The sequence below is a fragment of the Microcaecilia unicolor genome, chromosome 5 (genome assembly GCF_901765095.1).
Source record: "Microcaecilia unicolor chromosome 5, aMicUni1.1, whole genome shotgun sequence".
Classification (NCBI taxonomy): Eukaryota; Metazoa; Chordata; class Amphibia; order Gymnophiona; family Siphonopidae; genus Microcaecilia; species Microcaecilia unicolor.
The window spans coordinates 358835039-358858576 of record NC_044035.1 but is presented as its reverse complement, the minus strand read 5'-3'; the positions used below and the strand labels follow the sequence as shown (position 1 = coordinate 358858576).

The 23538-nt window shown below is 44.0% G+C and overlaps 1 protein-coding gene across 1 annotated transcript in view; it reads left to right on the top strand.

The window, feature by feature from the left end:
• Positions 1-23538, top strand: part of LOC115471374 (Fanconi anemia group A protein-like) — a 152551-nt gene that overhangs the window by 106835 nt on the left and 22178 nt on the right. Inside the window, exons 28-38 of the mRNA XM_030205072.1 lie at positions 932-1028; positions 6135-6314; positions 7040-7113; positions 7240-7368; positions 11678-11768; positions 13152-13300; positions 14916-15021; positions 15928-15987; positions 19109-19213; positions 19416-19528; positions 20766-20907. Coding sequence (XP_030060932.1) covers positions 932-1028; positions 6135-6314; positions 7040-7113; positions 7240-7368; positions 11678-11768; positions 13152-13300; positions 14916-15021; positions 15928-15987; positions 19109-19213; positions 19416-19528; positions 20766-20907 — 1246 coding nt within the window. The remainder of the gene's footprint in view (positions 1-931; positions 1029-6134; positions 6315-7039; positions 7114-7239; positions 7369-11677; positions 11769-13151; positions 13301-14915; positions 15022-15927; positions 15988-19108; positions 19214-19415; positions 19529-20765; positions 20908-23538) is intronic.

The following is a 23538-nucleotide window of genomic DNA, read 5'->3' as shown; positions in this document are numbered from 1 at the left end:
AAGATCTGACACCATTTTCTCTTACAGTTTGGTTCTTGAGAGGTCACATTTAAGACATAAGGGTTATTCAGAGGAAGTAATTTCCACTTTGTTCAGTTGTTCGAAGATTACAGTTGGTTCTCCTCAGGGAGTTATTCTTACAGATTGAACATTTCTTTTTTTTTTTATTTCAGTTTGGTACTTTTAGGTATAGCAATATTGTTCAGTTTGCATTTCATAAGAAGGGATAGTCTTACTACCTTGTCACTCAAAATCCTGAAGACCTTAAGCTGCACGATGCCCTTATAGGGCTGAACCCTCTTTAATCTCTATCTCCATCTGCTGGCTGACAGGCATAACTCTACAAGACCTAGACTGGTCTGGTATGACTAAACGAAAGAAAATTAGCAGGTAAGAATAATTTCTCATTCTTCATCCTCCAGATTGTACAGAGCAGGGGACCACATATATGATCATCTGTGAGGAAAAAGTTACTAGTAGCAGATCCAAAATGTTGAGAGTGGCCAATTTTTTTCCCATGTCATGGATCTGAAAATATTACATGTTTGAACTTCTCTAATTTATTTTTATTTTTTCACATAAAGGATGGGATTCAGACTGTTGTATTACAAATTTATTGCTCTGATAGAATTAATTAAAACCTCAGTTTTTTTGTTTCTGGTGATTTTAGTCATGTTTTCCCAGAGACAGTCACATAGAAGGTACATTGATTAAATTAATTGCAGATGGTTAAATTTCATTTACAAAATAGATTGTCATACATCCAACCATCTACTTAATTTCCTAAACACACCACCCAACCATATATATCTGGAAAGTTTGATGTTTACAGGACTGCCTTATATGAACTGAGAAGTTATGGCTAATGGATCTTGAGACACTCGGGTCTCTGATGGATCTTTTCACAGCTTTGATATTCTTATGTTTTCAGGTTTTGTACTGCTGCTATTTCGTATGCTTTATGCAAGTTTTCTTCAGATTCTCCTGATGTTCTGCGCACCATTTGTTCTCCATTTCTTATAAAGAAGGTATATCTACGTATTCAGAAATATGCTTATATAAAAGGGTGTTAATGTGAATTTATTATTTATTTAAGAAATGTCTATACTATCTATGACTAGGTGGTTTACAAAGTAACATTCACATTATCCATCAAGAACAACTACATACAGTACTTACACCACATAATCAATTGGTCATAGTAACATAGTAGATGATGGCAGAAAAAGACCTGCACGGTCCATCCAGTCTGCCCAACAAGATAACTCATATTTGCTACTTTTTGTGTATACATACCCTACTTTGATTTGTACCTGTGCTCTTCAGGGCACGGACCGTATAAGTCTGCCCAGCACTATCCTCGCCTCCCAACCACCAGCCCCTCCTCCCACCACCGGCTCTGGCACGGACCGTATAAGTCTGCCCAGCACTATCCTCGCCTCCCAACCACCAGCCCCGCCTCCCACCACCAATCAATTGGTCATGAATATTTTAAAAAAGGCAGACACTTCTAGTTATTCTCTGCTGCTCTTCTCTTGATATATACAGAGTGTGCAGATCCATTTATGTCTATATTACTGATAAAATGATTGGCCAAATACCACTTTATAATTTAAACTGAAGACGGAAAAACCTGATATGTTCTGAGGCCTTTCCTCCTTCAGTTTAAATTATAAAGTGCTATTTGTGTAGTCATATTTTTGTGTGCGAGTGCCACTCGCCTCTTTTTGTATTGTATATTACTGATAATGCCATGGACTCATTAGATCAGTAGAAGGTACCAGTCACACAACAGCACTCAAGTGACTTGCAAAATAAATTCATACGTACCTGCTCTGTTCGTGCTTTGCCTGTACTCCTCCTCTCCTAACTACATAAGTACATAAGCACCGCCATACTGGGAAAAGACCAAGGGTCCATCAAGCCCAGCATCCTGTCTCTGACAGCGGCCAATCCAGGCTTCAAGAACCCAGCAAACCCCCCCCCCCCCCCCCCAAAAAAAAAAAAAAAAAAAAATTAATAATGTTCAGTGGACTTTCCCCTCAGGAATCTGTCCAAACCCCCTTTAAATTCCGTAAGGCCAGCTGCTGTCACTACATTCTCCGGCAATGAGTTCCAGAGTCTAACTACTTTCTTGCTTTTATAAGAACATCTGAAGTTCTCTGCCTCTGGACTCCAAACACAGAAGAACAATGTGAAAAATTTGTGGACTAAATTTAGGCAGTTGGGATGATTATTGAAAGCCTACCAAATCTGCAGGGGTCTATCTGTTTTGAAAAACTACGTATCAAATAAGGTATTAGATGTATATAAACACAAGTGTCACATGTATGGTGTTAACCCATGACGGGTGTATGGACTCACAGGATTCTTTGTAGTAACAGGTCACGGCCTGGATTAATACAGATTCCTCTCACCCACATGCTCTGCAAGTGTCCTTCTCCTCATCCTTTGTCTGAATTATTTTTGGAAATGGTGCTAGAATAAGTTGGAGTGTTTACTTGTAACTGTTCTATGCATATTGCAGACAAGCCTAGAGTCAGAGCAGGGAAATTGCAAATCTGTCCTATTCATTCATTCAGCCATTAAACTTACAACCCACCTGCCCCATTTGCCTTGGTTTCCCCTGAAGCAGCCTGAAGTGGAGGAACAGGGAACCCCTGTCTGGATTAGTAAAGACTACATTGGAATGAATTATTCCAAGAATGATGATAGACTGTATCTTCCAAGATAAGTACTTGGCGTATGTTTGTGGGTAACATTTTTTGCATGCTTTCTAAGTTCAATTCTGTATCTTTAAAAAGTTTTTTGTCAGTGTGGAAAGTTTTGAAATAAAAGTGGAGTTTTTTTTTTTTATGATTAATGATTATGAAGAGTACCCTACATTTATGAAGGTTTTGCCTTACTAGCAGGGGTGTCTCTTTTACATACTGAAGTCTTTTTCTCTACTTCTTTTTGTTATTAAATAGTATGACATTCTTGGAGATACAGAATTATATTGTAGAAGTTTTTTGTGATTTGGGAATGTGAATTCTACAGATTCCTTGTGTTGGGTGATTTCATTTACCCCAATATTGACTGGATAAATGTTACATCAAAGAGTGCCAGGAAGACAATATTTCTAGATGTAATAAACGACTGCTTCTTGGAGCAACTGGTTCAGGAACCGACAAGAGAGGGAGCTATTTTTGATCTGGTCCTTGGTGGTGTGCAGGGGATAGTGCAAGAGGTGGCGTTGTTGGGTCCGCTAGGAAAGAGTGATCATAACATCAATTTTCAGCTACTATCTGGGGTGAACCCACAAAGCAAATCTACTGTAGCTGCATTTAATTTTTGAAAGGGCGACTAATAAAATGAGGAAAATGGTTAAAAAGAAGCTAAAAGGATCACCTGCAAAGGTTAGGACACTAAATCAGGTGTGGACATTATTCAAAAATACATCTTGGAAGCCCAGACTAGATGCATTCCACGTATAGGAGGGTGGACAATGTGATGCCGATTTTTAAAAAGGGTTCCAGGGGTGATTCAGGAAATTACAGACTGGTAAACCTGACGTCAATTCTGGGCAAAATATAACTATTATAAAAAATAAAATTACGGAACAGTAATGGTTTAATGGGACAGAGCATAGGTTCAGACAGGGGAAGTCTTGCCTTACCAATTTGCTTAATTTATTTGAAGACGTGAATAAACATGTGGATAAAGGTGAGCTGGTTGATATAGTATATCTAGATTTTCAGAAAGCTTTTGATAAAGTTCATCATGAGAGACTCCTGAGAAAATTAAAGAGTAATGGGATAGGAATCAGTGTTCTGTCGTGGATTAGGAATTGGTTATTGGACAGAAAACAGAGGGTAGGATTAAATGATCATTTTTCTGAATGGTGGAGGGTGAACAGTGGAGTACCACAGGGATCGTACTGGGACTGATGTTATTTAACATATTTATATATTATATGGAAATCGGAACGATGAGTGAGGTGATTAAATTTGCAGATGACACAAAACTATTCAAGGTTGTTAAGATGTGTGGACTGTGAAATATTGCAGGAAGACCTTAGGAAATTGGAAGACTGGGCATCCAAGTGGCAGATGAAATTTAATGTGGACAAAAGCAAGATGATGCATATTGGAAAGAATAATCCGAATTATAGTTACCTGATGCTAGGATCCACCTTGGGGAGTCAGCAACCAAGAAAAAGATCTAGGTATTGTAGATAATATGCTGAAATCTTCTGCTCAATGTTTGGCGGTGGCCAAAAAAGCAAACAGGATGCTAGGAATTATTAAGAAAGGGATGGTGAATAAGACAGAAAATACTATAATGCTTGAGTACTGCGTTCAATTCTGGTCGCCATATCTCAAAAAAGATATGGCGGAAATAGAAAAGGTTCAAAGAAGAGCGACTAAAATGATAAAGGGGATGAGGAAAGGCAAAAGAGGTTAGGGCTCTTCATCTTGGAAAAGAGACGGCTGAGGGGAGATATGATTGAGGTCTATAAAATCCTGAGTAGTGTAGAATGAGTAGAAGTAAATTTTTTACTCGTTCCAAAAGTACAAAGACTAGGGGACACTCGAGGACGTTACATGGAAATACTTTTAAAACTAATAGGGGGAAATATTTTTTCACTCAACGAATAAAGCTCTGGAACTCTTTGCCGGAGGATGAAGTAACATTGATTAGCGTATCTGGGTTCAAAAAAAGGAAAAGTCCATAGTCTGCTGTTGAGACAGACATGGGGAAGCAACTCCTTGCCCTGGGATTGGTAGCATGGAGTGTTGCCATGATTTGGGTTTGGTCTGACCCAGCATAGCTAATTACTAATGCGTGAATAAGGATGTGCAGTGAGGTCTGAGCTAGACAAGTATTTTCATGGCATAAAATGATTTTTGTATAATACTTGAAATCTGAGCATTAAACTTTAGCTGGCTATCAAGGATCATACCACAAGAACCTTTATGGAATCCTTAATACTGATTGGGCTGCCTTTGATGCTGGGTGCTTGGAGGTATAATAATAAGCTCGGGAAAGACAATAGCCTCTGGTTTTCTTGGAGTTGCATCTGTTTTCACTCATCTATTGTATTCTGCAGTAACATTACGTTTCCAAGAGATGTCTAGAACAAATAATTTAAAAAGCAACATTGAGGTCAAGTGTCTTTTTTTTTTTTTATTATGTTTATTAAAGTTTTTGAAAAACAATATATAACAATAGTCATGTCGCAATCACATAGCATATATGTAAAACTTACATAACAAATAACAGAAGAATGAACAGATTCCCTCCTTCCTCCCTACCCCTCTACCCTAACATAAATCTCTTACTCATTAATGAAGGTTAGTAGTACTAAGATCGATCATTCCACTTTCAGAGTCTAGGAACAATCAAGTGGGGTGCATCAAGATCTATCCCATTGTGCCCTCTCCATGTGCGGTATCGTTCCCATAGCAGATTAAATTTTGTTATATGTCCCGATTTCAAGGCTGTCAATTTTGACATTTGGTAAAGATAGTCCATCTTATGTATCACCCGAATCACCGGTGGTGTCATTATACTTTTCCACGCTGCCGCCAATGCTATTTTCCCAGCTATAAACCATATAGACGTAAGTCGATGGTCGGAAAGTCGGACTCCAGGTGGGCGAATATGTAGTAAGCATATCTCAGGTTTAGCTGGATATCGCACCCCGGTCACTTGGGCAAACGTATCAATCAGTTCGAGGTCAAGTGTCTTAAGTAGGATTTAGCACACTAGAGCCCTGGTTATCATTATTCAGCCAAATACAAATAACGTATTTGGGGCACTATTCGGAGGCCAAATCGAATCTGAATATTCACTACAGCCCTAACTAACTAAAACTGTAGTAGTACTGCTCTGACTCCCATGATCTTCCCAAATCTCTCTGTTTATCATTCCACCACTAAAAGGCAGTTATGTTAAAGCTTAATAACCATTGTTCATATTCTGCCAAATAATATTTTTCATTATTTATATTTGTCCGACTAATAAAATATGCTGTTCAGTACAACTCTAGTTTCATTCCCAAACTGTATTACTGGGCATCACACACTGACGTCTCACCTTGGGAAAGTTTCTCTGCGCTTTCCTGTCTCAACAGTTTATTTCTGTTTCAGATTCATCATGTCCTGCCACGGGTGAGCTTGGAGGCTCGTGGGATCAAAGCCAATGCAGAGGAAGAGGCAGCAGCTCCTTGGAGATCTCTGTCTGATTGCTCAGTAAACTGGAAAAGAACTGCCCTTTGTCTATGGAAGCAGAAAATCTTGAGAGAGCTCATGAAGGAGCAAGCATTCCAGGTACCAAGACTCTTCAGCTGAGCCAGACTGGGTGCTGAGAGTCCTCACGGCAGGCCTCATAGTGCACCACTCATCAGACCAGTGACGTAGCTACGTGGGGCCACGGGGGCCTGGGCCCCCGTAGATTTGGCCCTGGACCCCCCTGCCGACGACCCTCTGGACCCCCCTCCTGCCGACGACCCTCTGGACCCTCTGTTTCTGTGAGTCTGACACGTGCAGGACGTCAGAAACAGAATGAAGCCTTCGCGGGAAGAAGAGGACCTCGGCTGGCGGGGATTGGGGTCCCCCGCCAGCACAGGTAGCCCACGGTGAAGACGGCAGCGGCGGGGGAGGGTTGGCAGCGGGAGGGGGGGTCGAGAGGGTCGTCGGCATGGGTCATCAAAGTTGGCGGGGGGGGGGGGGGTTGGAATGGTGGGGGGTTGTCAGTAGCGCTGGGGGGGGGCTAAAATGTGCCCCCTCACCTCGTGCTCTGGACCCCCCTCCCGCCAAAGTCTGGCTACTCCCCTTCCTCAGACTTCTCTTTGCCTGAAGTATGAGAGCAGGTGGCATGATAGAAATGAGGCACACTAGTTTATACAGCTATTTTAAAATTCCAGCCTCTCTCATGCTGCAGTCCGATGTCTTGTAAGTGTGATTATCAACATTCTTAACTGGAAAAGCTTATAACCATCTTAAGGTGGTTTCTTCTGATCATAGAGTGACTTATTTGTCTGTCTGTTCTCAAGCTCTCCTTTAGGGATTGGGTGCTGCTAGAACTTGAGGTGCTTTCTGATGAGGATGAACTGTCTGAGGGAGAAAGGTAAATATATTAAAGGAAAGTGGAATTATTCCAAGCTGCTTCTAAGAGCCTTCAAAACAGCGCAAAAAGAAGGGTAATGTTGTGTAAACTTAAGCATTTGGCTGAGCTCTCTGCTTCTTCTTGCAGGCGAGAGTATCACCGCTGGGCTGTGTACCAGTGCTATCTTCCAATGTCCTCGGCAGATGGGGGCTGCGGTGGGAATCTGCAGCAGGCTTGTGTGGAGATTCTTCATGCACTGATGGATTTCTGCAGAAGGTAACGTTTGTTGCTGAATAATGTCAGTTTAGCCACTTAACTTTAGGACTCTTTAACCTGCAGTTTGAAAAAAAACTTCCTCATAGACAATATAGTGCTGCCAGTCTACCAAAAAAAAGAACATAGTGGTGGCTTGGGTCGGAACACAGTAAAATTTCTGCTTTTCCCAATAACTCCTAACCACTACTCACTTACCCTCCTCTTTAATTCCCTCACCTCTTAGTTTGTTCTGTCTGTTTGTCCTATTTAGATTGTGAGCACTTTGAGCAGGGACTGTCTTTTTGTGTATGGTGTACAGCGCTGCGTATGCCTTGTAGCGCTATAGAAGTGATTAGTAGTAGTAGTAGTAATGTAGAAGCCTGCCCTTGCAGATCAGCAACATGGCTGCACAGGCTTCTGTTTCTGTGAGTCTGATGTCCTGCACAGAAACAGAAGCCTGCGCAGCCGCGTTGCTGATCTGCAAGGGCAGGCTTCTAGATGGAATGTTGCTAGTGGAGGAGTGGCCTAGTGGTTAGTGCAGTGGAACATGGAATGTTGCTACTATTTGAGATTCTACAGGGAATGTTGCTAGTGGAGGAGTAGCCTAGTGGTTAGTGCAGTGGAACATGGAATGTTGCTACTATTTGAGACTCTGGAACGTTGCTATTACTTGAGATTCTACATGGAATGTTGCTACTATTTGAGATTCTACAGGGACTGTTGCTAGTGGAGGAGTAGCCTAGTGGTTAGTGCAGTGGAACATGGAATGTTGGTACTATCTGAGATTCTACAAGGAATGTTGCTAGTGGAGGAGTGGCCTAGTGGTTAGTGCAGTGGAACATGGAATGTTGTTACTATTTGAGATTCTGGAATGTTGCTATTACTTGAGATTCTACATGGAATGTTGGCACTATTTGAGATTCTACGGGGAATGTTGCTAGTGGAGGAGTAGCCTAGTGGTTAGTGCAGTGGAACATGGAATGTTGCTACTATTTGAGATTCTACATGGAATGTTGCTATTCCACTAGCAACATTCCATATTTAGATTGTGAGCTTTTTGAGCAGGCACTGTCTTTTCATGTATGGTGTACAGTGCTGCGTATGCCTTGTAGTGCTATAGAAGTGATAAGTAGTAGTAGTAGTCCTTCTTACGGACCCTCAGACTTCCTTGTCAGCCTTGTTGGACATCGTTTCAGAATTCGGGGACTTTTCTTGGGATTTTGTCTTAATCTTACCAAATCTGAGGTTTTAATGCCTTATTTGACTGACTGTGACTGAGGGGTGTTCCAGTTTCTACTGCAGAGAGCTCAGAATTCATTTATTATCTGGGGATTCCGCTTTGTAGGGATACTGCTCAACTGTATTCTGCTAATATCTCCAAATTGTTTTCTTTCATTAGGACCTTATTTTTATTTATTTATTTATTTTATTTATTAGGATTTATTTACTGCCTTTTTGAAGGAATTCACTCAAGGCGGTGTACAGTAAGAATAGATTAAACATGAGCAGTAGGCAATTAGAACGAGCAGTAAAAATATTCAAGTAACAATACAAAGTATGGCATGGTATACTACTTGCAATGACAACACAATATGTACTAGAAGATTATAATTGGTAGTGAAGGGTAAGGCAAAGTTGTAATCTCAGCTAGGGTAGAAGTGGGTAAACATGTCCCGCTGCAGTATGTGCAGCCCAAGTCAATCCTTGTGTGTGTGAGTGAGACTAACAAGTTAGTTACGTCTTCCATTAAAGGCTTGGTTGAAGAGCCAAGCTTTCACCTGCTTCCTGAAGTAGAGGTAGTCTTGTGTTAAGCGTAGCCTTTCAGGCAATGCATTCCAGAGTGTGGGGGCTACTCCGGAGAAGGCTCTCTTGCGGGTATCACATCGTGTAATGTCTTTTGGAGAGGGTGTAGTTAGTGAAAGTCCTTGGGAGGAACTTAGTGTCCTTGGCGGTGTATGGAGGATCATCCTATTCTTCAGATACTCGGGGCCATTTCCTTTCAGGGCCTTGAAGATCAGACATAAGAGTTTTAAATTTAGCCCTGTATTGTACTGGTAGCCAATTATGTTTTTGCAAAAATGGTGTGATGTGGTCACATCGCTTGCAACCTTCTATGAGTCTTGCTGCTACATTCTGAATCAACTGGAGCTGGTGCAGGCCCTTTGTAGTCAGACCATTGTATAGTGCATTGCAGTAATCCAGTCTTGATGTTACCATGGCATTCACAACTGGGATAAGATTTACCTTCTTGATGTAAGGAGAGACACAGTGTAGCTGTCGCAGATAGTAGAAGCAGCTCTTGAAGGTTGCTTGGATTTGGGGAATCAGCGTAAGTGTTGAATCTAACTGTATTCCAAGGTTCCTGACTTGTGATTCGAAGCTGACGAGTCGTAGAAACTTAATGAATTCTCTGTAAACCTGGAGGATGTAATGGGGCAGTTCTACAAACTGAAGAGTAGCAAATCTCCTGGACCAGATGGTATTCATCCCCGAGTACTGATAGAACTGAAAATTGAGCTTGCGGACCTACTGTTAGAAATATGTAATTTACCCTTAAAATCGAGCGTGGTACCGGAAAATTGGAGGGTGGCCAATGTAACGCCGATTTTCAAAAAAGGTTCCAGAGGAGATCCAGGAAATTATAGACCGGTGAGTCTGACGTCGGTGCCGGGCAAAATGGTAGAGACTATTATTAAGAACAAACCTACAGAGCATATGCAAAAGCATGGATTAATGAGACAAAGTCAACATAGATTTAGTGAACTACTATTACTATTTAACATTTCTAAAGCGCTACCAGGGTTACGCAGCGCTGTACAATTTAACAAAGAAGGACAGTCCCTTCTCAAAGGAGCTTACAATCTAAAGGACAAAAAGTGCAGTCAGTCAAATTGGGGCAGGCTAGATTTCCTGGATAGAGGTACAATGGTTAGGTGCCGAAAGCGACATTGAAGAGGTGGGCTTTGAGCAAGGATTTGAAGATGGGCAGGGAGGGGGCTTGGCGTATGGGCTCAGGGAGTTTATTCCAAGCATAGGGTGAGGCGAGGCAGAAAGGGTGGAGCCTGGAGTTGGCGGTGGTGGAGAAGGGTACTGGAGAGGAGGGATTTGTCCTGTGAGCGGAGGTTACGGGTAGGAGCGTAAGGGGAGATGAGGGTAGAGAGGTAATGAGGGGCTGCAGATTGAGTGCATTTGTAGGTTAGTAGGAGAAGCTTGAACTGTATGCGGTGCCTGATCAGAAGCCAGTGAAGTGACTTGAGGAGAGGGGTGATATGAGCATATTGGTCAAGGAGGAAGATAAGGGAAATCTTGCCTCATCAATCTACTACATTTCTTTGAAGGGGTGAACAAACATGTGGTACAGAGAAGGGTGACGAAAATGATAAAGGGAATGGGACGACTTCCCTATGAGGAACAGCTGAAGCGGCTAGTGCTCTTCAGCTTGGAGAAAAGACAGCTGAGGGGGAGATATGATAGAGGTCTATAAAATGAGTGGAGTGGAATGGGTAGATGTGAATCGCTTGTTTACTCTTTCCAAAAATACTAGGACTAGGGGGCATGCAATGAAGCTACAAAGTAGTAAATTTAAAACAAATCACAGAAAATATTTCTTCACTCAATATGTAATTATACTCTGGAATTCGTTGCCAGAGAATGTGGTAAAAGCAGGGCTTTTTTGAGGAATACTTGGGGGTACTGAGCACAGGCACCTTTTCCATTGTCTGCTAAAATTGACCTGTGGACCCCAAGTTTCAGTGAAAGAGCTCAGGCTCTACACACCAATTCTGCCTTGTGAGAGATCCTGTGACTAGTTGCAGGGGGCCTGAATATTGTGGGGTGGGTCCCTCAGTGGCCATCCCACCCCTGAGGGATGGCCTAGCATTTGAGTACCGGCACCATTTTTGGTAGAAAAAATGCACTGGGTAAAAACAATTAGCTTAGCAGGGTTTAAAAAAGGTTTAGATATCTTCCTAAAAGAAAACTCCATAAGCCATTATTAAGATGGACTTGGGGAAAATCCACTGCTTATTTCTGGGATAAGCGGCATAAAATGTATTGCACTGTTTTGGGATCGTGCCAGGTACTTGTCACCTGAATTGGCCACTTTTGTAAACAGGATTCTGGGCTTGATGGACCTTCGGTCTGTCCTAGTATGGCAACACTTATGTACTTATATATGTACTTATGCACTTATAGCTTTTATCCTGTGGTCCACAGAGAACACCTGCTACAGGTAAGTAACTTTATTTTCTTGGACCTAGCCACTATCAGACAGGATGCTGAGGTTGTGGAATTTTGATTTTATGTAAGTACTGATGTGTTCTCCTTTCAGATCTGGAAGGAGACCTTTGAGCTTGCTGAAAGAACCAGAATCTTGGGATCAGCGCAGGGCAGGCAGCGCAGATATCTTGTACATGTTACAGGTAAGGTGGGTTTGTAACAGCTCGTTAATATATCTACTTATCACTGCTAATTACTCAGCATGAGTGTATGTGCATGGTTCTGGCTGGTTGGTTCTGCGAAAAGCTGTGGGCATGTGCAAAGATAGTAAATTCGTAAAGACTAGACAAAACTTCCAAAATATTTGTGGTCAAAATATCTTTATTGCAGCAATATGCCTGTAGTTCTGTAACTATATAACTTCTAGTTATTTTACTGATCTTTACAGAATCAAAACTTCTGGAGAGCATCCAGATAGGGAGGGAAGTGTCCTTCCTTATGCTTCTGTCCTGTTCCCTCTTGCATTCCCGCCTTCTCCTATGCTGGTCATCCTTCTTGCCAGTGACGATCCTTGGTCGGCTGCCACGCGGGGCGGATCGCCACTGCGCACCCCCCCCCCCCCCCCCCACCGGGTGCAGCAGCGGTCCCCCGCCCCCCCCGGGTGCAGCACGACACACACCCCCCTGGCGCATCGACACCCCCCCCACCCCCCCCACCCCCGGGTGCATTCTTACCTGTTGGGAGCAGCCGCGTGACTATCAGTTCTGCTGGTTCCCTGATCCTTCTGCCCCGGAACAGGAAGTAAACTGTTTGGGGCAGAGGGAGCAGGGAACCAGCGGAGCCGACAGCCGCGCGGCTGCTTTCTGCACCCCTCCAGCAGCATGCACGCGAGGCAAACCGCCCCACCTTCGGTACGCCACTGCTTCTTGCTTTTCAAACCTCCATCCCTAGTGTCCTCTGAAAAACACTCAACCCTGGCACCGTTTCCTTTCTCAACACTCTCCTAATGCCGATTTTCTCTTGCACACTCTGAACTGTTCTCTAATTCCCCTCTCAGCTGCTACTGATGAGAGATATCCCCAGTGGCGTTCCTAGCCTGGATGGCACCCGGGGTGGATCGCCGATGCGCCCCCCCCCCCTCCCCAGGTGCAGCAAGCCCCCCCTGCGAAATGACACCTCCCCCCCCCCCGGCGAAATGACCCCCCCCCCCCCCGGGTGCACGCCGCTGGGGGGGGAGGGCCCGCAGCACATGCCTGTCGGCTCCGAGTTCGCTAACTTCGCTCGTTCGCTGCAGCTCCCTCTGCCCCGGAACAGGAAGTAACCTCTTCCGGGGCAGAGGGAGCTGCAGCGAACGAGCGAAGTTAGCGAACTCGGAGCCGACAGGCGCGCGCCGTGGCACCCCCCAGCGGCGTGCACTCGGGGCGGACCGCCCCCACCCCCTTGGTACGCCACTGGATATCCCTGTCTGCTACCTTCTGTCTACCATGTTTTCTAGCACCACTCTGCTCAGTAAATATGCGAATCCATGAAATCTGTAGATGATCTTAATGGGAGCATATGTCTCTTGGCCACTTTTTCTTCTCCAGGAAATGACGCTTGATCTGGAACTGGCTTCTGCCTATTCTACCAGTCACTTCCTGCTGCAGGTATTTAAAGAGCGGTTACAGGTCATTGGAACTGGTTCAGAACTGGGGGATCAGCTCCTCAGAAAGCAAGAATTACTAACTTGTAACAGGTAAGAGAGCCCCAAAACAAGGTATTCATTCCCTCATGTACAGAGAGGGCTCAGTGTGCAGCAAGTATTTTCAGCTAACTTTGTTTTCATGACTTGTAAGCTAAATAAATGATCTTGGTGATTGTTGAACTGATAACTTGACACCAGTGTGTAGATTACGTGATAAATTGTCACACCTAAATCCTGCTGCAGGGAAGTAACCCAGTTACAATGGAGCTTTGCAGTCTTTTCCCCTCAATCGGTCCCCCTTCCCTTTTGATTGTGCTCCTTCCCCTTATTGTCCTTCTCTCTATTCCAGTGTGAGTGAGTCGTTTGCTTTCCTGTCATATTTTGTAAACCACCAAATACTGCTGGTCAGTCTTGCTGGTATAGCAAATCTTAATAAACTATATGGGGCCCATCTCTAGTTTGACTGACTCTTTCCATATACTTTGCTGCCAGTAGAGTACAGGTGATACTAACAACTGGGTTCACTATTGCTCAGTTTTAGAAAGCTCCCCCTCCCCCACCCCCACCCCCACCCCCACCCCCACCCCCACCCGCCTGTGCACAATGATAAAGACAAGTTTTAAGAAATCAACTTACTCTTTGAACTGAGACCTAGGAAAATAATGATTAGTAAAGAGCAAACACTGGAATTTGTATTCTATGGAGGGATGAGGGTTGCCATAGTTATATTCATTTCTTTTCATCTTGTTTTGTTCTTTTATCATAATGTAAAATCATTATGATAATCCTATTTGCACCAGATATGTTCATTTATCCAGTATAGATATTTTGTCAGTTGTGATATCCCCCTTAACACTCAGGGTGACCTGGTTCTCAATATGCAGATCATATGCAAATTAGTGTGCTACCCCTTCTCGGTCAGGGTGACCTTGTTCCCACTAAGCAAATTAAACAGGTCTCACCAACTGCATATTTCTCAGGCAACTCTTTATTCCAGCACCTGGGCACACTTCTTCTAGCTTAATTCTTTATACTTTCATAGGTCTTCACACTGAGCCTCCCCACACAGATACATGGGCTCAGTACTAACTTCAATACATTGGGGACTTTTAACCCCAGGCTTTGCAGCCTGCGTCTCTCAGTACTGGGACACACAGTCCTTCCTTCTTTGAACACACAGTCCAACACTAATGCTTTAGGGACTTCTTACCCCAGGATTTTCAGCCTGCTTCTCTCCTTTGGACATACAGTCCACCACAAGTCCATAGGGTTAGCCAGTATCTTCCAGGGGAATCTCTCTTCTGCTGCCAGCTCACTTCTCTTCCTTTCACCTCTCAGGTGGGGTATAAAGTGGTTAATTAGCTACACAGGACCCAGCCCATAACCTCCTACACCTGTGGACCTCCCAGGGCTCTCCCCAAATGTTAAGTAGTAGTAGTAGTAGTCCTAGCGACCTCCATCTAGTCTCCTAGCGCCCTCTAGTGGCCTACCCCGGATAGGACAGCCTCATACTTACCACACAGTGTAATGCCACACTCTGTGATCCCTGATTATCGGAGGACAGATTTGCTATTTTGATTATTTTCTATTATTGTCTGAATTTTTTTAAACAAATGATGAGTACTTTGCAGCTCTTAATGCCATTCTTTTCTGTGCTTTTGTGCAGGATTCTGCTGAGCCTCCCTCCCTCAATTCTAATTGCGGTGTGTGGCGAGAGAAAGTGCACCACATTGAGCTCTGCTGATTTCTTTCACTTCATTAACACAGAGCTGGTGAGATATTCAGACCTGTCCCCTCATATAGGACAATTCTAAATTTCTTCTGAAGAAAATGCGTGAAAGCAGTTTGAAAATAAGAATAGCTATACTGGGTCAGGCCAGTGGTCCATCTAGCCCAGTATCCTGTTTCCAATAGTGGCCTGTCCAGGTCACAAGTACAACAGAATCCCATATGGTAGCAAGATTTTGTGAAAAGGGAGCGAAGCCTGTGATTGTTCCAGCACTCTTGCACAGTTTCAGACCACTTCTAATGGGATGGTTAGGAACATGTGTCACAGGACTCTGGAGTAAACATGAACGTAAGAGCTGCTGTATTGGGTCAGAGCAAAGGTCCATCAAGCTCAGTTCCCTGTTTCCAACATTGGTCGGTCCAGGTCACAAGTACCTGACAGAATCCCAAAGAGTAGCAAGATTCCTTGCTGAGACCCAAAAAGTACCAAAATGCCATGCTACTAACCCCAGGGATAAGCATTGGCTTTCCCCAGCTATTTTCCTGAACACTGACCCAGTATTGACATATTTGGTGCTAGATTCCTTCTATCTCGCTGCTCCCTATGCCTGGAATAGACTCCCTGAGCCAGTACGTCAGGCTCAGTCTCTGGCTGTCTTCAAGTCTAGGCTTAAAGCCCACCTCTTTGCTACTGCTTTCGACTCCTAACCATGACTCTCTTACTCAACACCCTCACTTATCACCCCTACCACTGCAATTTCCCCACCCCTAGCTGTCTGTTCGTCTGTCCAATTTAGATTGTAAGCTCTGTTGAGCAGGGACTGTCTTTTCATGTTCATTTGTACAGCGCTGCGTAAGTCTAGTAGCGCTATAGAAATGTTTAATAATAGTAGTAGTAGTAGGTTGGTGTACAGTTGTTTAACTTCTGTCTATGGTTTCTTCCTTTTCAGAGAAACTACTGCCCCAGAGCCTTTGCCCTTCCTTACAATATCACTGCACACTTCTTCCGGGTAAGAGCTTGTTGGTGAGATCTCGGTTCCTTTTCTATAGCAATTGCAAATTAAGTGAAGGGCTTTTAGCTCCTTTTTTTATCTAGCATATTTCATGTTATGAGCATTCAATGTAATGCAACTGTTGTTTTATGTTGTTGTATGTCATTTGCTCTTTTCTATAGATTGTAATTTCTGTTTTTATCACTATTGTCATATGCAAACTGCTTTGATGGCCTGACCCTAAGCGGCGAATCAAATAAATGTAGCCCTTGAACTCAAAAACATAAACGGGGCACTCTGCATTCCTCATTTTAGAATGGAAACTCTGAGACTGGTGATTGTGGCTGTGTGGCCAGGAGAATTTTACGGTGTGATACCTCAAAGAAGCATATCTGCATATTCCAGTCTGGCTGCCGCATCAAAGAGTCTTGAGATTTGAGATTCTAGGTCAACGTTTTGAGCCATGCCCTTCTCCTGTTATCACAATCGTGCTCAGAACATTTTCAAAAGTAATGGTAGTGGCAGGTTTTCTTCACCAGGAAGGAATCCAAATTTATTCCTATCTCAATGAATGGTTGATTCAAGCAAGCTCTCACCAAGAGAGTGAGCCAGTCACATCCCATGCACTTTCTTCTGCAGTCACTCAACTGTTTAGTCAATGTTATAAAGAACAAATTGGTTCCCTCCCAAACCTTGGAGGAACTGGGAGCAAGATTTGATACCAAGGCAGGAAAGGTATTTTTCAAACTGATGCTTCTATGTCTCAAAGTGCCTTTGGTGTAGGTTATATGCAGGTACTAGACTTCAGTAGCAGTGACCATAGACTTAATATCATGAGTTCGGGCCCATATGAGACTGTTACAGTCATCTCTCTTGCTTCCAGAGTTATGAATATCCCCTATCTTGAACATTGCAACCAAGCAGCAACATGAAGTGGTTGCTTCAGTACAGCAGTCTTGCACTATAAGATGCTGTTAATATGGAATGTGTGAGAATTATTTGAAAGACTAGTATAAAAGGCCCGTTTCGGTAGGTAATGAAACGGGCGCTATCAAGGTAATCCCCCCCTGCAACGTCCTTCCTGTCTCCCCTGCCCCCCCTGCAGCCACCCATCTGGTCTCAGGACCCCCTCCCCACCAACCCTCCTCTCCCCCTGCAGCTACCCATGTCCAACGACCCTCCTTTCCCCTTGCCCCCCCTGTAGCCACCCATGTCCAGCAACCCTCCTCTCCCCCTGCCCCCCCTGCAGCGTCCCTTCTGTCTCCCCTGCCCTCCCCTGTAGCCACCCATCTGGTCTCAGCACCCCCTCCCCACCTCCCTCTTCCCTGCCCCCCCCCCCCCCCGCAGCCATCCATGTCCAGTGACCCTCCTCTCCCCCTGCAGCCACCCATGTCCAGCGACCCTCCCCCCCCCCCCAGGCACATCAACCCCCTCACCACCCGCAGCCGCCAATACTAACGCTGTCCGGCAGCTGCTGCGTCTCCTGTTGAGCAGCAGCGGCTGGTACAAAAAGAAAAAAGCCAAAAAAAGATTTTAAACCTGAAACACGGCTCCGTAGACAGCCATCTGGCATTGGCTGTCATCTCTGCAGCCGCTCCTCCTCTCCCCTCTGACATCGCTGCGCTCCTCCGGGGTCTTCCTGCAGGGGCAGTGACGTGGAGGGGAGAGGAGGAGCGGCTGCAGTGACGACAGCCAATGCCAGATGGCTGTCTACGGAGCCGCGTTTCAGGTTAAAAATCTTTTTTTGGCTTTTTTCTTTTTGTACCGGCCACTGCTGCTCCACAGGAGAAGCAGCAGCGGCCGGACAGCGTTAGTATTGGCTGCTGCGGGTGGCGAGGGAGTTGATGTGCCCGGGGGGGGGGGGGGGGGGGGGGGGGGCTTTGGTGATGCACCGGGGGAAGGGTCTTGGGTGATGCGTCGAGGGGGGTAGGGGCTTGGGTGCTGCACCGGGGCAGAGGGGCTTGGGTGTTGCGCCGAGGGGGGGGAACACTGACAGCTGTTTCCCAGGCAGGTGGAGGAGTAGGAAACACGCTCCGCGTGTTTCCCTACTCCTTCCCTTGCCTTGGAATCAGCTGTCAGTGACATCACTGACATCAGTGCATTCTAAACTGCCTAGCAGACCACCTCCGAGGGAGCCACGGTCCCAGGCACATTAGAACGTTGGAGGTGAGAATTATTATATAGGATGACCATCTTCCTTAAAGCAGAGCTATCAGAACATGAGATCATGTTGGTAGTTGGTCTCTGAATGCTTCTTAAGATAACCTCTTTATGATTTTTAAAACATTTTTGTAATATAAAACCTTTTACAATTTTGTGATTCATGCTAAAGGTAATTAAGACGAAGCTTAACAGTAAAAACTTTTCTGTCAATGTTTTAAACACAAAAATGCCCCAGTATAGTATAAAACTTTCTAATTCAACTTAGATGAACAGAGTAATGGACCATCAGGTGGTTATTTGCAACTTCAACGGTATATACCTTCACACCAAAAGTGTGTATCATCACACATCAGTCCAATTTACAATGTGCAGGTATTTTATTAATCCATATCTCAAATTTAAACTTCAATATTTAAAAAGTTATTTATGAAGTAAAGTATCTCAGTGGTGTACCTAGCTTGGTTGCCACCCAGGGTAAAGCACCCCTCTCTTACAGGTGCGTCACTCCTCTCCCTCCCCTCCCAGGAGTAAGGGGGAGGTGTGCAGCTGTCGGCTCTGCCGGTCCCCTGCCCCGGAACAGGAAGTTGATGCCGGGAGGGGAGGCAGGGGACTGGCACAGCCAACAGCCACACACTGCACCCCCTTACTGCCTGCACCTGGGGGTAGACCACACCCACCGCCCCACCCCATAGGTATGCGTGCTGCTTGCATCATGCCCTACATAAATGTAAAATCAAAATCAAGAAGATGGGTTTGCTATCCTGACTAATCCCCCTGTTTACGAAGCCGCGCACTAATGCCGACACAGCCCATTCACTTTAAATGAGCTGTGTCAGCATTGCCGCAGGGCGTAGTGAACATGGGAGTAAGTGAGCAAGTAAAAGGGGAAGAAGGTTCATCATCCTGAGTGTGCAAGTAAAGTCAAGTGCTGTGCAAGGGCATGTTTTACAGTCACTTACTGCTCATTCTCATACAGGGTTTGCTCAGCAGCAGTCTCCGTTGTGAACAGCCAGCAAGAGAAGTCGATTCTGTACTGACGGCTTGTCGTACCAAGTGTCCTATAATCCTCTCTTCCACAGCGGTAGGGGAGTTGACGTTTCTGTCACATATTTTCTTATAGCTGTTTCACAAGCCTGCCTAATTGCATGTCTTTATTCAGTTTTGTCTGTGATTCTGTAAACTGGTAGTCTTGTAAATGGCCTCTTTATCCTGTGGAGTTACCTGTCCTCTTGCTGGCGGTGCTTCTCAAGTCCTGTCTAATGTTATGCATTTTTACTTTACAGCTCTGGTGGCCCTTACTGGAACCAGTGCTATGTAGTCAATGGAAGAGATATGGTAGGTCTTCTCTGACAAAGGAGCTGGAAGAGTTGAGAATGTGCCATCATTCTGCTGTCAGGTGAGTGTTTGCCCAGCATGGAGCAATACAGGCAGAAGAAAGGTACATTGTAATATTCTAAAACATTGGATCTCTCTTTTTCGTAAGTCAGTTGCTATGGAAGGACAGGGAGGATTATTCTTCCATATGACTAGAAGTTGGGAACTTACTTTCTTTAGTGACATGCTGGATAATGCAGCCACACATCTGGTGATGCCCTTCAATGGCTCTTAGACCAGAATTGCTCTCTCAAAGCCCAAAACCTTTTGAAATATTGTACTAGACATGTGTCTAGTTTCCCACTTTGGAACTCAGTAGTTAGTCCCCTTGGTTCTTCTTGTCTGCTTGGCCACATTAAACGTGCACCTTGTCTCCAAATAAAAATAGAACAGAGCAAGGAAATAAAAAGAAAATACAAATTCAACAGTGAGTAGGTACTTGTAGGGCCTGGTAACAGTTCTCTACGTAAGCGCTGAATCAAGGGCAGTGGGATTAAAACTAAGAGCAGGGGAGCCTCCAGTGAAAATGCTCAGGACATTAAGAGCTCTCGTAACTCATAGGGAAGCAATAGCAACACCTCCCCTTGGAGTGGAGGATTAGCGTAATGGTTAGTGCAGTGGCCTGAGAACAAGGGGAACTGGGTTCAATTCCCACTGTAGCTCCTTGTGACTCTTGGCAAGTCGCTAACCCTGTGCATAATCTCTTCATAAAGGAGATGAATAAATCCTAGTAAATAAATAAATAAACGTAAACCGCTTTGATTGTAACCACAGAAAGGCGATATATCAAATCCCATCCCCTTACCCTCCCCAAAAAGGCACCCAAAGGCAGCCTCCACTCCATCCAACCCCCACTTGAGACCACTGCTTTTCGCTGCTAACACCAGGTATTTGTGACCTGGATTGTCCACTGTTGGAAACAGGATGCTGGGCTTTATGGACCTTTGGTCTGTCCCAGTATGGCAATACTTATGTAACTCCCGCTCATTCTCAGGAAGTTCCACATGGGTTGTCTTGAGCCTTGCAAGAGCTATGGTCCAATGCATTAACGATCAGGGATGACATTACCCACTTGTGTGGCTGAATTACTTTGCTGTTCAGAAAGAACCTCCATTCATTGCAGGTAAGCAGTTACGACGTAATGTCTGTCTCCTGACTCCTTGTGTTTCCTTGACATTGTCTCTTCTTGCTGTTTTTTTTCTCTTTTTCTTCTTTACATCTCATCGTTTTTCTTTTCTCCCTGTATTGCTCTTTTCCAGCTTCCTAACGTCAAGCAGAAGTTTCATTGCCTCTGACACCTTGTGGGTCTCGGCTGCTTTTCTGTATTTCAATATACAGAGTCATTCAGCTCATGGAAGAATTTCAGAGATGGTGAAGAGTCTGGGGAATAACACTGAACAGGCAAGAGAATTTTCAAACACTTTGCATTGATCTTTATCCTCTACTCAGGCAGTGCTCAAACTATTGCTTGCCTGTTCTCACTCTATGATTGGCCAAAGAAGTGATGCTGAATAGAGCTACTACATTAGGCTTCCCTGGTGCTAAATTTCTCCATTTTACAGAAAGAGAGAACATATTGGCAGAAAAAGATCATATGGTCTAGCCATTGTGCCCTCCATACCTACTGTTTCAATCTACAATTCCTTCCTGTCCCTCGCAGATCCTCTGTACTTATCCTTGTTTTCTTGAATTCAGATTCTGTCCTCTCACCTCCCTTTCCATAAAGAAATATTTATTTAAATTACTCCTGAGTCTTTCCCATTTTATTCTCATCATATAATTCCCATTTCAGAGCCTCCTTTTCATTGAACAAGGCCTGCTTCCTATATGCTTATATGCTGGAGGTTTTTAAACATCACTGTGTCTCCCTATCCCACCTTTCCTTCAGGGTATATGTGTTCATATCTTTATTCTCATGTAGTGTGATAAAAAACAATTAACCATTTTAGTATCCACCTGCTGGACCAACTCTATTCAGTTTATATTGAAGGTGTGAAATTGGCCACAGTACTTGAAACATGGGACCAGAGACTTATACAAAGGCAATATCACCTTTCTTTGCCTGCTGGCCATTCTTCTGCATATAACCCAAGCACCCTCCTGACTAGATTATCAGATATGACCAACTCCAGATCCAACTCTATTTCTTCACAAAAAAACTTCACCTCTTACAGTGTAATGCTTCCGTGGGGTTTTGTAGCCGAAATGCATGACCCTCCATTTTTTAGCATTAAATCTCAACTGCCGTTCTCTAGGCCGTTCTCGGCACACACCAAGCCAGCCAGATTTCAAGATATTCCCCATGAATATGTATATCTAATAAATACGAGTACTCTTGATTTCAATCCAGTCACTTTAAATTATCCTATAATTGGTACAACTGCAATTGATTTTTCAACTCTTATAGTATGTCTTATTTCACAAGTTTCTTATGTCTGCATTCATTCACTCTCATACCACATACATTCCTAATTCCTATTATCCTAAATTCGTAAGTAGGTCACATTCTACAAGGATGTAATACATCTCTAGGTTTCTGTCCACAGTCTCGCTCAACTTAACTGCAGTATTGAGCCTGTTCCACAACTGTTGTAGATTTACTGATTCATCATGGACACTGTAATTCTCAATGACTAATGTCCAACATTTCAAAAAGGTTCAATACAGTTCCCAGTAATGGTTATAGTGTTCGCCCGATTAGAATGTGGTAATAATCCTGCTCCACAGATTTTCAACACAGGTTGTAGATTTAACAGTTCACCACGAGCGCTGTGATACTCAATTCCTGATGTCTGGGACCTTCTTTAGATCTTTTTCTTGTTTAAGACTCTCAGCGTGCATATAGGACCCAAGGAAATCTTCCGCTGTAGTCCTAAAGAAGTAAGCACCAGTATCGTATAGTACGCCAAACCCAACGCATGCAAAGCGTTTTGCCCGAAGGCCTCTTCAGGGGTTCAACTATAATAGAACAAACACAAGAACCTGCTCAGAATACCTAATCCTTTTTGTTTGACACTCACTCCCAAATCTTCTTTTCATCCTACCTTTACAATTATTCCCGGCTGCTTGCACAGGATCGACCTCCCTCAGGAGTCCTGGAGAAAATGGCGCCTTAGACAACCTCAACTTGTGAAATAAGACATACTATATGGTAATTAAGAAAAAATAAAATAAAGAGTTGAAAAATCAATTGCAGTTGTACCAATTATACAATGAATATGTATGAGATAGATTTGCATACAATGGAGGCAGTACATGTAAATTTATCTCATACATATTCATTGGAAAAATCTGACTAGCTGGGTGTGTCTTGTGGACTGGGTAGAAAGCCCCTGTTCTAGACCATTCTTCACCAGATCCTGCATCAAGGTTTTCACGTCTTCCATGGCATCTATCCTGATGCAGATTTTTGATGGCATCTTTAAAAAAAAAACCAAACTTTTCCCAACAGTCTTGATGCAATATTGCTTAAAAAATATTGAAAAGAACCAGCATCATCCCATCTACTAGGCAGTTGCCTACAGCTGCACAATTAGGGGGCACCAATACATTCACACTTAGTCTCCAGGGTTCCTTTTTTCCCTTCCCTCCCTTCGTCCAGGGTGATGACGCAGCAGTTGGCAGCTGTAGAAATGCATGGTGAGTAGCATGGGGCCTTGAGCATTTGTAAATGCTGAAGTCCTGCAGGTTCCTGCCCCCTCCATGACAGAATGCATAGATGTTCAAGGTGCTCCCTATATAAATACTGAACCACATCATCCAATGGCCATCCACTACATCACCAGAAACGTAAGGAAAAGTTATGTCTTACCTGATAACTTTCTTTCCTTTAGTCCTGTCAGATCAGTCCTGACAAATGGGTTGTGCCCCTACACCAACAGATGAAGACTGTGATGAAACAGGGAACTTATGTCTGTGACTTCTTATTTGAATGTATGACATATTTGTTCCCCAATGCATTTTGCTTGTTTGGCCAGTAGATGGTGACTGTCTTTTTTTTTTAGTAACGCTGTTTCAGAAGTGACTGCTTTT